The 16,574-nt window shown below is 40.3% G+C and overlaps 1 protein-coding gene across 3 annotated transcripts in view; it reads left to right on the top strand.

Moving 5' to 3' along the window:
• The window catches only part of sgk2a (serum/glucocorticoid regulated kinase 2a), a 36,115-nt gene that overhangs the window by 6,878 nt on the left and 12,663 nt on the right, over positions 1-16,574 (top strand). Inside the window, exons 2-4 of one of the 3 annotated variants that reach the window (XM_088402042.1) lie at positions 872-955; positions 12,568-12,844; positions 16,373-16,504. In XM_088402042.1, the coding sequence (XP_088258168.1) occupies positions 16,385-16,504 (120 nt within the window). In that variant the 5' untranslated portion in view covers positions 872-955; positions 12,568-12,844; positions 16,373-16,384. Of the gene's footprint in view, positions 1-871; positions 956-12,567; positions 12,845-16,042; positions 16,294-16,372; positions 16,505-16,574 lie in introns of those variants that run through there. The other 2 variants (XM_088402027.1, XM_088402035.1) reach the window with 2 other exon arrangements.

The following is a 16,574-nucleotide window of genomic DNA, read 5'->3' as shown; positions in this document are numbered from 1 at the left end:
CAGATCTCTGGTTTTCATGTTTGTTACACAGGCTTAGTTCTAAGTGCGATCTCCACAAGAAAAACCCAAATCTGAAACTGAACACGACAGAGAGCAACTGCTGTTTAATCTAAATAATTAATGAAATTAGGAAACACCAGAGTCACTTGTTTCAATGTTTTTGTTACGCACACACACACACACACCCACGCACACACACACACACACACACATTATATATATATATATATATATATATATATATATATATATATATATATATATATAATTATTGGTTTATAAAGACTGTTGTTGTTTTTGTTGGAGTACCTCCTGTCAGTGTGGCATAAGAGAGGAGGAAAGTGGCGCTTGAATTTTTTTCCACGAATCATTAACTCAGCTGTCCTTGAAGGTCTAGCACTGGTGGCAAAGTAACATAAAATGTTAGCAGTCATCAGACAACTATTATCACCGATCCTTAAACACTTCCTTGTTTGGATTTTTTTCTTTTGGGGTGCCTCCTTTCCTCAAGACTGCATTAGCAGTAAACTGCATATTTTCTTTTGATTTTATCTAATTGTTTATGTTCCTGTTTTATTCGACCCATATTTTGTTTTTCATTCCAATCTTACCACATGTAGTTAAGTACAACTAGTTTTTGACTGGTGTCAAACAACAATGCAAAAAAGGATTGAGATGCACTAAAAAAGTCTAGTCCATTTGGGTTTGTCAGTAAGAGTCCCACTCGCTACTTCGGCACCATTTTACCAGCATCATGCGTTTGCACATTTCATGCACACACATGCAGACGATCGAGGCGTGCGGTGCCGTCAAGTGTTGGCTAAACATCAGATATGACAAAGTAAGGCCCGCATGATGACATCTTCTGCAGGTGCTGCTTGCCAAGCTCAAAGTCACCAACCACTTCTACGCTGTCAAAGTGCTGCAGAAGAAAGTCATCTTGAAGAAAAAGGAGGTGAGCAGTGCACACATGCAATAGAGTGACTTGAGGCTGGAGCCCCTCCAGCTACCTTTTTTTTTCTTTAGAGCGAGGACGAGATGTACAGCACATTCAAAATGCAGTCGGATTTCAAACTTGTACAGAATAAAAGGCTATCAATGCATTTAACATTTAATAACTGTAATGCAGTGGTCCCTCGCTGTAATGCACTTTTCCTGGCCTCACTGTCTCGTGGATTTCTTTGGTACAATGTTGCCTTTTAATTTTTTTTTTTTTAACTCATTGTTAAACTAGAATATTTGCAATTTCTGAAGAAATTGCGTGTGAAGGTGTAACCTCTGAAGGCAAAGGTGTTGAATAATGTGGAATGGTGGGAATTGGGGGAATCGATTAAAGTCGTAAGTGTTGGAATCGGATGAAGACTGGCAAAGATAGAAGGGAAAAACTGAAAAAGTGGAATTGTGGGTAATTTTTTAATTATGGGTAAAAATGGAGTGGCGGGCATTGGGGGAATTGATTAAAGTTGGAACGGTCAGAATCAGATGACGAATGGCAAAGATAGAAGTGATAAACTGAAAAAGTGGAATTATGGGTAATTTTTTAATTCTGGAAAGAGGAAAATTCAAACCACCATTGAATGGGGGGAATTGGATGAATCGAATAAACTTGGAACGGTCGCAATCAGATGAAGAATGGCAAAGATAGAAGGGAAAAACTAAAAAAGTGGAATTGTGGGTAATTTTTTAATTGTAGGTAAAAATGGAGTGGCAGGCATTGGGGGAATTGATTAAAGTTGGAACGGTAAGAATCGGATGAAGAATGGTGAAGATAGAAGGGAACAACTGAAAAAGTGGAATTGTGGGTAAATTTTGAATTCTAGGAAGAAGAAAATTGATACCACCATGGAACGGCGGGACTTGGGGAAATCGATTAAAGTTGGAACGGTAGGAATCGGATGAAGGATGGCAAAGATATAAGGGAAAAACTGAAAAAGTGGAATTTTGGGTAATTTTTGAATTGTGGGTAAAAATGGAATGGCGGGAATCGGGGAAATCGATTAAAGTTGTAACGGTCGGAATCGGATGAAGACTGGCAAAGATAGAAGGGAAAAACTGAATGAGATGTCTGATCAGATATCCAAGATGGCCGCCCCTGAGGGTTGATGGGAGATGGAGTCTCGGTGTATGTAATCAAGTGTCCAAGATGGCCACCTGACGATCCCATGGGAAAAAGAGTACTTTGTTGACCTAAACAGTAGTCACCGAAGGCCAAACGCCCACACAATGAATGACCTCATTGAAAAAGAATTGGTTCATTAAAGGTACTGTGTGTGGAATTGTGGGAAAACTTTGAAATCTGGTAAGAGGTAAATGAATACACCAATGATATGGCGGGGATGAATGGAATCGTATAAAGTTGGAACGGTGGGAATCGGATGAAGAATGGCGAAGAAAGAAGGGTACAACGTTTTGGCAAGAACAAATAACTGAGGAATTATGGGTAAAAAAAATGGGAAAACTTGAACATTTTTCATGCAAGGGTGTTCTTGGCAATCTAACCCATACTGGGAAACACCTAAAGTTGGAACGATAAGTTTAGGTCGGACGCAAATGAAGATATCACAAGAGGAAACATCAAAAATCAGATTTTTCGCGAGTTTTAGGGGGCTATTACTTATTCAAAACAGATGCATTGTGGGTAAATGACACTCTGAGGTCATAGGCAGGGTCAAGATGAATGTTTAAACGCTGAATCGGCCTGAATCGTACAAACACCTGTAGTCATTAAAGTGAAAAAAAATAATTTTTCGAATTTTGTAAAATATCACAAAATTTCAAAAAGTGAGAAAAAAGTACACTTAAAGTACAAATTCTGAATTTTGAGGGATTATATTTAATAGTTTGGATGTTCAACATTAGGAGAGTGTTGTTTTTATTGTTCTGAGTAAACCAAGATGGCCACCATCCTGGGTGGAAGTTGGGCTGAGCGCTCATGAGATGCCTAATCAGATATCCAAGATGGCCGCCCCTGAGGGTTGATGGGAAATGGAGTCTCAGTGTATGTGGGCAAGTGTCCAAGCTGGCCGCTTGACGACCCCATGGGAAATGGAGTACTTTGTCTACCTAAACAGTGGTCCATGAAGGCCAAACGCCCACACAATGAATGACCTCATTGAAAATGAATTGGTTCAGTAAAGGTACAGTGTGTGGAATTGTGGGAAAATTTTGAATTCTGGTAAGAAGTAAAATGAATCCACCAATGAATTGGCGGGGATGAATGGAATCAATTAAAGTTTGAACGATAGGAATCGGATGAAGTTTGGCAAAGACAGAAGGTTACAATGTTTTGGCAAGAACAATTAATTGAGGAATCATGGGTAAAAAATTGGAAAAACTTGAAATATTTGGTGCGAGGGTGTTCTTGGCAATCTAACCCATAATGGGAAACACCTAAAGTTGGAACGATAAGGATAGGTCGGATGCAAATGGAGATATCACAAGGGGAAACATCAAAAATCAGATTTTTCGCGAGTTTTAGGGGGCTATTACTTATGCAAAACAGATGCATTGTGGGTAAATGACACTCTGAGGTCATAGGCAGGGTCAAGATGTACGGTTAAACGCTGAGTCAGACTGAATCGGACAAACACCTGTAGTCATTAAAGTGGAAAAAACAACAATATTTTTAATTTTGTAAAATATCACATAATTTCAAAAAGTAAGAAAAAAGTACACTTAAAGTTCAAATTCTGAATTTTGGGGGATTATATTTAATAGTTTGGATGTTCAACATTAGGAGTGTGTTGTTTTTATTGTTCTGAGTAAACCAAGATGGCCGCCATACTGGGTGGAAGTTGGGCTGAGCGCTCATGAGCTGTCTGATCAGATATCCAAGATGGCCGCCCCTGAGGGTTGATGGGAAATGGAGTCTTAGTGTATGTGGGCAAGTGTCCAAGATGGCCGCTTGATGACCCCATGGGAAATGGAGTACTTTGTCTACTTAAACAGTGGTCCATGAAGGCCAAACGCCCACACAATGAATGACCTCATTGAAAATGAATTGGTTCAGTAAAGGTACAGTGTGTGGAATTGTGGGAAAATTTTGAATTCTGGGAAGAGGTAAATGGATACACGAATGGAATGGCGGGCATCAGGGTAATCGATTAAAGTTGGAACGGTGGGAATCGGAGCAGGAATGGCCAAGATAGAAGGTTACAAAGTTTTGGTGAGGAAAATGGGAATAAGGAATTATGGGTAAAAATATGAAAATAGTTATGAATTACTGGAAGGTATGAATATGAGTAGTATTGAGAATGTGGAATGTATTAACTGTTTAATGTCAGTGTGAAGTGGAGAAGCTTCAAATAAAAAATGTTCAATCCGCCACTGGGAATTAATTATGAATTGTTATACATGAAAAATATGGAATTATGGGAAAATATTGAAAATTATTAACTGTTACAATAGTGGGAATGAGTCATAAGGCGAAATGTATGAGTTGACTGTTATGAATATGAAATAGGAAAGCTGAAAATGTGAAATGTTTAATCTCCCATTGGGAATGAATGGGAAGCCCTCCCATTGGAAATGAATTATGAATAATTGAAGGATGAAAAATATGGAATTACGGGAAAATATTGGAAATAGTATATCACTGGAATGATGGGAATGATCCCTAAGGCAAGATGAATGAGCAAAATATTGAAAATATGAAATGAGAAAGCTGTAAATATGAAATGTAATATAATCCAATGTAAGTCAATGGGCCGAAACCCCATAGACTTAACATTGGGCCATTTTTGGGGTACAAAACAGGGAATTGTGGGAAAATTATGAATAGTTGGAATTACAAAAATGGAAACGCCCTTCGGGCGCATAATTGGAATGATATGAAATTGGAATGGTGTGAATCGGATAAACTGGGAATGAGTTGAAACTCGTCGAAAAACAGGCAGAATAAGAATAATAATAATATTAAAGAAAATGGCCGAGCACAATAACATATGTGTGAAGGTTCCACCTTCACACAATAATAATAACTAGAATATTTGCAATTTCTGAAGAAATTGCGTGTGAAGGTGTAACCTCTGAAGGCAAAGGTGTTGAATGATGTGGAATGGTGGGAATTGGGGGAATCGATTAAAGTTGTAACGGTTGGAATCGGATGAAGAATAGCAAAGATAGAGGGGAAAAACTGAAAAAGTGGAATTGTGGGTAATATTTTAATTGTGGGTAAAAAAAAATGGAGTGGCGGGCATTGGGGGAATTGATTAAAGTTGGAACGGTCCGAATCGGATGAATAATGACAAAGATAGAAGTGATAAACTGAAAGAGTGGAATTGTGGGTAATTTTTGAACTCTGGAAAGAGGAAAATTCAAACCACCATTGAATGGGGGGAATTGGATGAATCGATTAAACTTGGAACGGTTGCAATCGGATGAAGAATGGCAATTGTATAAGGGAAAAACTAAAAAAGTGGAATTGTGGGTAATTTTTGAAATATGGGTAAAAATAGAATGGCGGGCATTGGGGGAGTTGATTAAAGTTGGAACGGTAAGAATCGGATGAAAAATGGTGAAGATAGAAGGGAAAAACTGAAAAAGTGGAATTGTGGGTAATTTTTGAATTCAGGGAAGAGGAAAATAGATACCACCATGTAATGGCAAGAATTGGGGAGAATTGATTAAAGTTGGAACGGTCGCAATCGGATGAAGAATGGCAAAGATAGAAGGGAAAAACTGAAAAAGTGGAATTATGGGTAATTTTTTAACTGTGGGTAAAAATGGAGTGGCGGGCATCGGGAGAATTGATTAAAGTTGGAACGGTCAGAATCGGATGAAGAATGGCAAAGATAGAAAGGAAAAACTGAAAAAAAGGAATTGTGGGTAATTTTTGAATTGTGGGTAAAAATGGAATGGCGGGAATCGGGGGAATCGATGAAAGTTGTAACGGTCGGAATCGGATGAAGACTGGGAAAGATAGAAGGGAAAAACTGAATGAGATGTCTGATCAGATATCCAAGATGGCCGCCCCTGAGGGCTGATGGGAGATGGAGTCTCGGTGTATGTAGTCAAGTGTCCAAGATGGCCACATGACGATCCCATGGGAAAAAAGAGTACTTTGTTGACCTAAACAGTAGTCACCGAAGGCCAAACGCCCACACAATGAATGACCTCATTGAAAAAGAATTGGTTCATTAAAGGTACTGTGTGTGGAATTGTGGGAAAACTTTGAAATCTGGTAAGAGGTAAATGAATACACCAATAAAGAAAATGGCCGAGCACAATAACATATGTGTGAAGGTTCCACCTTCACACAATAATATTAAAGAAAATGGCCGAGCACAATAACATATGTTTGAAGGTTCCACCTTCACACAATTATGGTCAACTGTTGATACAGTGGTACTTCTACTCATGAAATTAATTTGTTCCGGAAGTCATTTCGTAACGTTGAATCTTTCATAAGTAGAAGCCACTTTTTACATGTAAATAGCCTAATCCGTTCCAAAACCCCAAAATGCTCCTAAACCCTTTCAATCAATATTCAATTATAAAAATGCATCAAAAAACGGTAAGAAATACATATTACAATTACATTCGTGCTGTGATTCTCAATTATATTTTGCCAAGCCTCCCCAGGAAAGAACGTTTCATGGCCCCCTATGCTGACTGTAAATAAGACTATTATCTATAAAAAATATAAATTCTATAAGTACACCTAAACCTGTATCCTTTTTTAATTAACAAAAGAAAAAAGCAATGTAAATCAACTTTCAACAACTGTAATTATTTCTTACAGTGTTTATACGGGTTACAGCTAAGTCTAAAACTAAAAACAAAACAACAAAACAAAACAAGTGCATCAAAATGCCTGAAACTGCAAAAAAAATGATGAAAATTCTTCCTTTATTGCAATTACTCTTCACATGACAAAAATTGAGCCTTTTCCCTGGGATCAGCCGCACCCCACCAGGGAGGCCCACCCCACTAATTGAGAAGCACTGCACTACAACATAATCATTCAAATATATCATGTAAAGAATTAAAAAAAAAAAAAAAGTCCTAAACCCTTTCAATGAATCATATTAATTGTTGCAGTTGACAATATGAATGCAGTTCAATTGTTTGCCTTAAGGGGGTGCTTGTGTGTTGGTGAGTGCAGAGAGAGAGATACCTTTTTAGGACATTTCATTTGTACACTTTTATTTTAAATTTCCAGTCATCCAGGAATCATTTATATGTCCACAGGAGCAATAATATTTATTTTGGTACTATTTTGAGCTTGTAAATTTACTTAAGTTTAGTTTGGGGTCATGTGAAGTGCTACTTGTGTGATGTCATTGCTAAAGTGCCAACGACGTGCCCACGACGTGCTAACATGGCGCGACAGCGCAAATTGGTATGTTACATATGTGTTTTGATGTGAATATGTACAATGTTTGCCGTAGCTAATGTCAATTTGATGTTTGTTAGTTCTGCGGTGTAAATTGTTGTTGATAAAGTGAGTAAAGATGAAAAGTGGAAGACCACACCACAATAAACATTTTGTGGACAGGCCGGTATATTAATGAATTGTAACAAATATGGTACACATGACGGGTTGTGATAACGTATGACTCCAGTTTTGTTGACGCGAGAGCTGGTGTCTCATATGATAAGGCAACAATGTGGCCTCTGGTATCTTGAATTTTCTCTGATTACTAAAGATAATATTTTTCCACCAAGGTAAGCTGAATTTTTCGTAACGAGACGTTCCTAAGTAGAGCTACCACTGTATTTGGTTAAGGTTGACAATTTTAGAAATGTTACTGTTATTAACTATAACTACAGTTATATACTAGTATTTGAGCTTTGAGTGTTTGAATGAGAGACAAATGTGAGAAAATGTTCAATCCCATCCGAGAAAAAAAAATGTTCAGTCTATTGTGAGGGTTTTTACAAGCTTAAAACATATCGTTGTAACTACTTCACGGATTTTGCCTATCGTGGGTTATTTTTAGAACTTAACCATTGCGAAAAATGGGGGACCACTGTATTAATCATAACTGTTTTTATTGTGAAATCATAGACGTTGCTTGGGATGAACCAGAAAAAAATGCTCCACAAAAATTGAACATTTGGGAAAACTTTTAACAGGTTCAGGCAACCTAGAACATTCAATAAACAACAAAAAGGAGGAAGACAACAAGGTTTTCATAATACCTGCACATATCTTAGCAGCAAATTTAAAAACTTTTAAGACCTTTTCAAGTCCTCTGAAAATTTAAGACCTAATGATGACAGAATAAAACCCAAAACATACATACAGAGAGCACCACAGTGGTGTGGTGAGGCTGAAAAGCTCATCAGAGAGCTTAAGACTCATCAGATGGACACACAATCAGGTCAAGTGGATGTATAAACTGTATGGATAAACATGTATTTCAGGTAATTTTTAGATTTTGGCCCCACATAGAAATTAAAAAAAAAAAAAAAAAAGGACATGGATCAGTCCTAAGACATTACCATCTTTTTTTTTCATCTATCTTTTTTTAAATGATGAATACATGTAAGTATATTCAATAATCTATGTATAGATCTACTGAATTACGACCAAGACAACTGTTAAAAAGACATTCTTTTATTTTAAAAGTGCCTTTGTTAATCTTTCAGTGATATGTAGGCATAACTATTGCCAACCTGGTAACCCAATGCATAAGAAGCATATAAAATATAATATATACACTGTATAACAGTTTACAAAGAGAATAACATGAAAAAAAATGAAAGTGCCTTGTTCACCTTTGGGTGATATTAACAATTGGATTATGGCATACCTGGCAATCCAACACATTAAAAATATATGAACTCTAAACAGTTTACAAACAGAATAGCATGAAAAAAAGGCATTCCTCAGATAATCCTAATAAGGAAATAATTAAAAAATAAATTAAAATAAAAAAGAATAAAGCAAAAGCCCTCATGAAAGCTTTGTCAATTCTGCAATCTTTTTTTCAATTTCTGCATCCAACTTGGTCAGTTCATTATGTTTATCTTTAGCTCGTCTCCTCAAACAGTTGGATTCTGTGATAAGTCTATAACCCTAACCCTCTGCCAGCCTATCTGCATCCTTCTTCAAGGAAGAGCACATTTCGAGAAAATATTTTGTATTTTTTTTTTTCTTTTTGCTTACTGAGATCATCCTCAAAGTATTTTCTTCTCTTGGAGTGTTCTTCTCTTGCTCTCTCGCTCTTCTTTTTTTCTTCTTCTAAGTGTGCCCTGTAGCAGCTCCATGCTGAGGCACAATAACTCATCAGCTCTTTTGTTATCGGCACTTGTGTCACCCCCCCACAAATTTTCACTTGATCACAGATGAGCCTTTGGGTAACAACTGTCTCCTCAGACATGCTGCACGTTTCCACATCTTTATTAATGAAGAACCCCCTCTCCACATTAGCTTTCCCATGTGACAGTAGTAACTTCTTGCAGAAGTTCCACAGATCAGTATAGGAACTGAGATTTTCTGACAAAAAGTGTTAATCCTAGACAGAGATGTCTGGAAATTGGCAAATTCCAGTAATCGGGCCTCATGTGAAAGATCCTTCTCAAACTGTAAAGAAATAATATCACCTGTAATGATGCATAAAGGAGCGTCAGTATGAATTTAAAACAAAAATATGCATCCCAACATCAAAGGCAAAGTCAAAGCCACTTATTTTAATCCCTTCCATAAATCATATTTTACAAAATTTTTACTGTTTAACAAAAAACAGCTCATTGGTTTACACTCGATTCATTCCAATCCGCCATATTTTTTCCTTATTATTAACCAGAGAGTAGGCAACCTTTTCAGCTGTTTGTCCAGTAGAAACTTCTCAATGAGGCAGTTTTATCAGGCATTCGTCAGGGTTGGAATACATTATTCTTGGGTCCAGACACATCATGTTATGGACAGTGGCATATTTTAGAGGGCACTTATCCAGTGCCTTCTTGCATATTTCTGAAAGTGCACCCTGGCACTCTTTTGAACTGCAGAACACTCAGCTCACTTACTCTGCCCTTGGGCCCTGACAGTCCCTACCAGGAAAAAAGCAAAGTCAAAGTCAAAGTCAAGTTTATTGTCAATTTCTTCACATGTGCTTAACATACAAAGGAATCAAAATTGCGTTTCTCACTATCCTCTGCGTTTTACATGTACAATAACAAAGTGCAGGTGACAAGATAATCCTAAAAACTAGATTCTTATCTATTGTAGTAATGTAAAGTGCAGTATATTTGATCTACTTTGCCTAGTGTTGCTAAACTAATAACTAAAACTAAAAACTAAATACGAAAAACCAGGTATGGCAAGATTACCCCAAAACAAGACATAAGTAGCAGCATATGACAAGACAGTCCAACAGTACGAGACAAGGCAAGACAACTCTGACTGTGGTTGTCCCAGTTGTGTGCATTTGAGGTAGTTGTTATAGTTCTAAGTGTAATCGCTAGTGCAATAGAAGTACAATTATAAATAAATATGGCAGCAGCAAGTCTGTGCAAATTTTGCAAGAGCATGAGCAAAGTTTGAGTTTAGGTGGGGGCCAGCTAGGTGTTTCTTCTGGCTGGGGCTGAATGTGGGAGAGAGGAGGGGAGAGAGAGAGAGTTCAGCAGTTTCACGAGTGGGAAGGCGGGAGAGTTCAGCAGTCTCACGGCTTGGTGGATGAAGCTGTTCCTGAGTCGGGTGGTGCGGGAGCGGAGGCTCCTGTACCTCTTTCCGGAGGGCAGGAGGCTGAACAGACTGTGCGCAGGGTGGCTTGTATCGGTGCCAATCGTGACGGCTTTGCGGCTGAGGTGGGTGGTGTACAGCTCTTGCAGCGAGGGGAGTGGAGCACCAATAATCCTCTCAGCTGTCCTCACGATGCGTTGTAGAGCCTTCCTGTAGTCAGTGCAGCTCCCGCCCCACACGGTGATGTAGCTGGTGAGGATGCTTTCGATGTAGAATGTGGTCATGATGGGTGGCGCGGCACTTGCTCTCCACCCTCTCCACTGCAGCACCATCGATGGTCAGTGGGGGGTGTTGGGTGCGGCCTCTCTGGAAGCTGACGACCATCTCTTTGGTCTTGCTGATGTTTAGCAGGAGGTTGTTGTCTTTGCACCATCTGGTCAGAAGCTCCACTTCTTTCATGTAGTGGGTCTCGTCGCCGTTGGAGATGAGGCCCACCAGTGTTGTGTCGTCAGCAAACTTCACGAGGTGGTTGGAGCTGTTGGTTGCTGTGCAGTTGTTAATCAGTAGGGTGAAGAGGAGGGGGCTGAGCACACAGCCTTGTGGGGCCCCCGTGCTCAGGGTGATCCTGCCTGAGATGTTATTGTCATTACGCACCACCTGAGGCCTCTGGCTGAGGAAATCCAGCAGCCAGTTGAAGAGTGAGGTGCTGAGGCCCAGTTTGTCCAGTTTGCAGGTAAGTTGTTGGGGTATTATGGTGTTGAACGCTGAGCTGAAGTCTATAAACAGCATTTTCACATATGATTCTTTCTTGTCCAGGTGGGTGAGTACCGGGTGGAGGGCAGAGCAGATTGCGTCGTCTGTGGATCGCTTTGCCCTGTAGGCGAACTGATACGGGTCCAGGCTGGGGGGCAGGATGGATTTTATGTGTGACAGGACTAGTCGTTCAAAGCACTTCATGATGATGGGTGTCAGTGCCACCGGTCGATAGTCGTTGAAGCAGGATGGGGAGGATTTCTTTGGCACAGGTATGATGGTGGCAGCTTTGAAGCTTGATGGCACAATGGCTTGCCTCAGGGAGGTGTTAAAGATGTCTGTAAAAACATCTTTCAGCTCCTCTGCACAGTCTTTCAGCACCCTGCCAGGGATGTTGTCTGGACCTGTTGCTTTTCGGGTGTTGATGGCGGAGAGTGTCCTCCTCACGCTGGCAGCAGACAGGCACAGAGGCTGGTCGTGCGAAGGTGGTGGTGTTTTCTGTGGGCGGGTAGTGTTCTGTTCCTCAAAGCGTGCAAAAAAACTGTTTAGGTTGTTGAGCAGAGTGATGTTGCTCTCGCAGTTTTGTGGTGCAGGTTTGTAGTCTGTGATTGCCTGAATGCCTTGCCATAGGCTGTGTGCATTCTTGCTGTTCTTGAAGTGAGAAGTTATATTGTTTGTGTATTCTTGTTTGGCTTTCCTGATGCCATGGGACAGGTTGGCTCTCGCTGTTCTCAGGGCTGATTTCTCCCCAGCTTTGAAGGCCTTGTCCCTGGCCTTCAACAGCCTGTGGACGTCTCCTGTTAGCCATGGCTTCTGGTTGGCTCGTGTGGTGATCCTCTTGATGTGGGTCACGTCGTCCATGCATTTGGTGATGTAGGAGGTTACCGTGTCTGTGTACTCCTCAATATCTGTGATGCCGTTGTAGGTGACTGCTTTCTTAAAGCAATGGTTTGTCAAATCCGTAAGATTTCTGTCCTTCTACATTGTATGCAATAACCAAGCATAACAGAGAGATTATTGTCCCTTTTCAGAACATCCCAAATGCCCACACACAAGCACACAAGTTGAGTCAATGTTATCGTTAGATATTATATATTATAGAATATACCCATCATGATGAGAGCTGCTGCGCCCATGTCAATGTCAACATCTTTTGGGCCAAACCAAAGCTTCTTGTCTTTCAGCTGTCATCATTGGGCATGGCGGTTTGAGGAGGTGCGGGATGCGGGAAAGGCGGAACTGGGGGCAACAAGCAACGGGAGGCAGCACGGGAAGGATGGCATCAGGGCAGCGCAAGGCAAAACAGCGAGGGGAAGATGTACAATGACCCAACAAAGGAACGAAGCAAAACACAGAGGGTTAAATACTAACTGAACTAATTAAGACGCAAGACACCTGGGAACAACAAGGGGCGGGAAAACTGACTGGAGGAAACACTAGGCTGGAACATACAGGCGACAGGTGAGGTTAATTACAGGCGACACGCGGGGGAAACACAGAGAACTTATGACTGAAACTAAACAACCATGAACCCACAACAAAAAAACAGAAAGACACGTGACACATGCCTCACCAACTTGTATGGACTGGTGGGCAGTGCTTCACACTTGATGAATCATTTGAGAAGGCTCTGCTAAAATAAATCCAAAGATACATATTTGAGTTCGATTGGTGCATTTCTGTGTATTAAAAGGTGTTGTGCATTATGACAAATAATTACCCTTATCATATCCTCCAAGTCTTTCCACAAGAAGGGCATCATGGGAGCATCTGTTTGATACTTCGCCAGAAATGGCTGAAAAGCTTTTGATATAAACATGTGTACAATTTGGCACAGAAGAGAGGATCCTTTGTTGACTCCAACAGGACGTCAAATGAAGCATACCCTGGGTTCTTCATGAATGTGGATGAGAGTGCTGCAGATGTGAAATCCTCTCTCCTTGCTGGGGTATTCTGGAAAAGACAGTGGAGGGATCTCAGCACCTTTTCCACATGCCACAACTTTGAATGAATTGTGCAGGGTGTGGAGACCACAACTTCCGACCACTTGGTCTGTGCTCCAAACTGTGCTTGGACTGTGCTCCTCACTGTTCTCCATGTTCGTGTTGTAGGAGATCGATGAATTTCCAATTCACTGAGGGGCCATCCATTGCTAAAGAGAGCATGTTACTTAAATTAAGTTCCTTGGTGCCCTCCTGAAATAATTAAAAATACAATCACATTTGATTATTATTATTATTATTTTACTTCATATGGGTGAAACGGGCCGGGACCCAGTAGAATTTGTTTCAATACCTGAAAATGTACAAAAATGGGCCAAATGGGCACATTAAAAGGTTGATAACTCTGGTTCTGTACATCCTAGCATATGGCGCTCTTTGATTTTTTTTGTAGGTGTTAGGTCCTATGCCTAAAAAAAATTCGTAGCTTTAGGTCAAACGGGTCAGAACTGGCTGCAGTTTTAGGATCATCTGGGTTCAGTTACAGCAACTTTTACTGATTTGGGGAAACATCTGACTTTGAGGTGGTGTACAGACCACTCTCATTATCACAACATCGTAAAATTTGGGAACAGTCATCCTCCATGTCTTTTTGACAAATTTTCAGTTCATTTACTCTTACGGGCTTAGCACAATACATGAAAGTGTAAAATATGACATTTTTGTCTGTAACTAGGTGGCGTTATGAATAAGTTGAGAATTTTAAGGCAATGACTTGTAATTTTTCTGTAAAGTTTCAGATTTTTTGAAGCTTGTAGATTGGAGTTATTAAGGTTGTTGTTGCTCATGGCGAAGGAAATTTGGAACACATATTTTAAACCCCCACACAAGAACAACACATGAAATGTTTTAAAATAACAAAAGCATTGGGAGCCTTACCATGAAGTGGTCCAATAAGTCTTCTGCCATTGAGTGGCCCAAGAACTGAGACCCAAGACCTGACAATTGAATTCCCGGTTCTGTCAATTGTTCAATGTACTTTTTGTTGAGTTCTTTATAGATTCATCAAACATGACAGTAAACGTGCCTTCGTTCGCCTGTAAAACCAACTCTTTCTTGACAAATGGGACCACACCAAATCTTGCCATGTAGGAGGTTTTGTCCCTTCCTCATGTGAAGGCGCTCGCACATTGCGAGTCCGGAAACATTGCTTTAAAAATGAGGTGAATGTCTTCGTTTGATGTGTACGACCACCCATAATACATTTGCAAAGCAGCCAAAGGCATTGGCTGGCGAAGCTGCCACTCATTGAGTGGAAGTTGAAGGCTGAAGTTCAGTGGATGGAGCTCAGCTACTGTTGGGCTCAGTAGTGGTGGTGAACACACTTATAGACAAGCTAGTTGTCCATCAAGCTAATTTTTTTGGTGCTTTTTCGCTTTAGCATAGGAATCAAGCGCTTTATGAACCATTGTCCCTAGCTGTATTGTTTTTTGGCACATAGTACACCTTGCTTCATGAACGTTCTCTACTTTCATCAGCCATCCTCGATACCTCTCGTCCTCCAACCGTCACTAAACACACACTTTCCCATCGCAAATCAACTCTCACTCTGCTGCTTGAAACTAGGCTCAAGCGTAATGCATTGCATTCCTCTTCAGTCACTAAATGATGCAAGTTGCAAACACGTAGCTCAAGCTGCTGCCCCCAGATGGTGCGGTGGTTAAAATGAAAATTAAGCACAAGACCAGACAAATCGGAAAGACATGAAATTTAAGACCTTAATTATAAAATTCAAGACATTTTAAGACCTTGAAAATAAAATATTTCAGACTTTTTAAGACCTATTAAGGATCAGCGGGGACCCTGGGAGAGCGGATAGGAATCTGACCTTCTCAGATTCCTTCCAGTCTGGTCAAAGATCCTTTCCATTCCTCATTCTTTCATTTGGGTTGGCCCTAGTTACAAAGGCATTGTTGCACTGAAGTTCTGGGGAAGACATATGGCAACAATGCAAACAACTGGGGGAGACAAATGGCAACAATGCAAACAATTATCTTGGGATTGTAGATGGTGTAGGTGCATGTTTTGATCTTGTTATTCGGAACACAGACCAACCCCATGCTTTGGAGGGGGTGCAGGTCCATGCTGTTCTGCCCTTAGAGATGTGTTGTCTCTTCATATACGCTTCACCAACAGTTCCAACAGATAATATCCATGTCTACTAATATAAATGTTGCAAAAACAAATATGGGATAACCTATATACAGTTATTGAAACAACTTTGACAAAAAACACACAAAAGACAGCACGATGGCTGTCTGTGAACGAGGAAGAGTAGGAGTCGTATTCATGTCAGAAACAACAACGTGCGATTTCAAAATACACACAGCAAATAATACACGAACTTCAATACAATAGTGTTTCCTTCGAGTTGCAATTAGCATTAGCAGAATAGAAGCAACAAAAAAAATCAATAAAATGAAGCAGAGGAACTTTTCATGTCATAAATGTTGTTTAGAAACTGCGACACGACATAATTTATCTAATCTGCAGAAAGCAGCGTGCAAAGGACACTTTTCATGATGTGCAGAAAACTAAGACGTTAAATCATGTGCAGACATGCGCTTACCCTTGGAAAATATGCTCACAATACACAAATTATTAAATACATATGTAAATGCGTACACATACAGTATGTGTGTGTAACCAGAAGTGAGCACTTGGTCAGCACTTGGTCAGTCCGTCGCAGATGGACGCCGATTTTGCCAACGGACTGACAAATGATGGGAATGCTTAAAAAGAAAGGGCGAGCTAAAAATGTCTCAATTGCACTTTTCTGCCGCTGTTATAATCGTCAGGATAGACATTAGGTCAGACTTCCGTCATATGTCCGTCAGCCCGCCATGCCCCTTTTTGACTGACTGTGATTAGAAAAGAGCAAACATGGGCACACATGCTGGCATCCCTCCCGTAAGTGGGTTCCCATACTTTTACACTTACTTGGTCTGTGAGCTGTTAATATCAGATTATTTTTTTGACGGTGATGCAGCAAAAAAACATCATGGCGGAGCGAAACGTCCTGCTGAAAAGCCTACAACATCCCTTTCTGGTTCGGCTCCACTACTCCTTCCAGACTGCAGAGAAGCTATACTTTGTCCTTGACTACGTGAACGGCGGAGAAGTATGCGCAAAGCGGGCGAGCACTAGACAGGTTGAGTGCCGCCGCCTTCTTCTGTATGCACTCTGTTCAT

The sequence above is a fragment of the Hippichthys cyanospilos genome, chromosome 2, assembly GCF_059441005.1.
Source record: "Hippichthys cyanospilos isolate Australia breed blue-spotted pipefish chromosome 2, RoL_Hcya_1.0, whole genome shotgun sequence".
Classification (NCBI taxonomy): Eukaryota; Metazoa; Chordata; class Actinopteri; order Syngnathiformes; family Syngnathidae; genus Hippichthys; species Hippichthys cyanospilos.
This window is presented reverse-complemented; position numbering and strand designations above follow the sequence as displayed.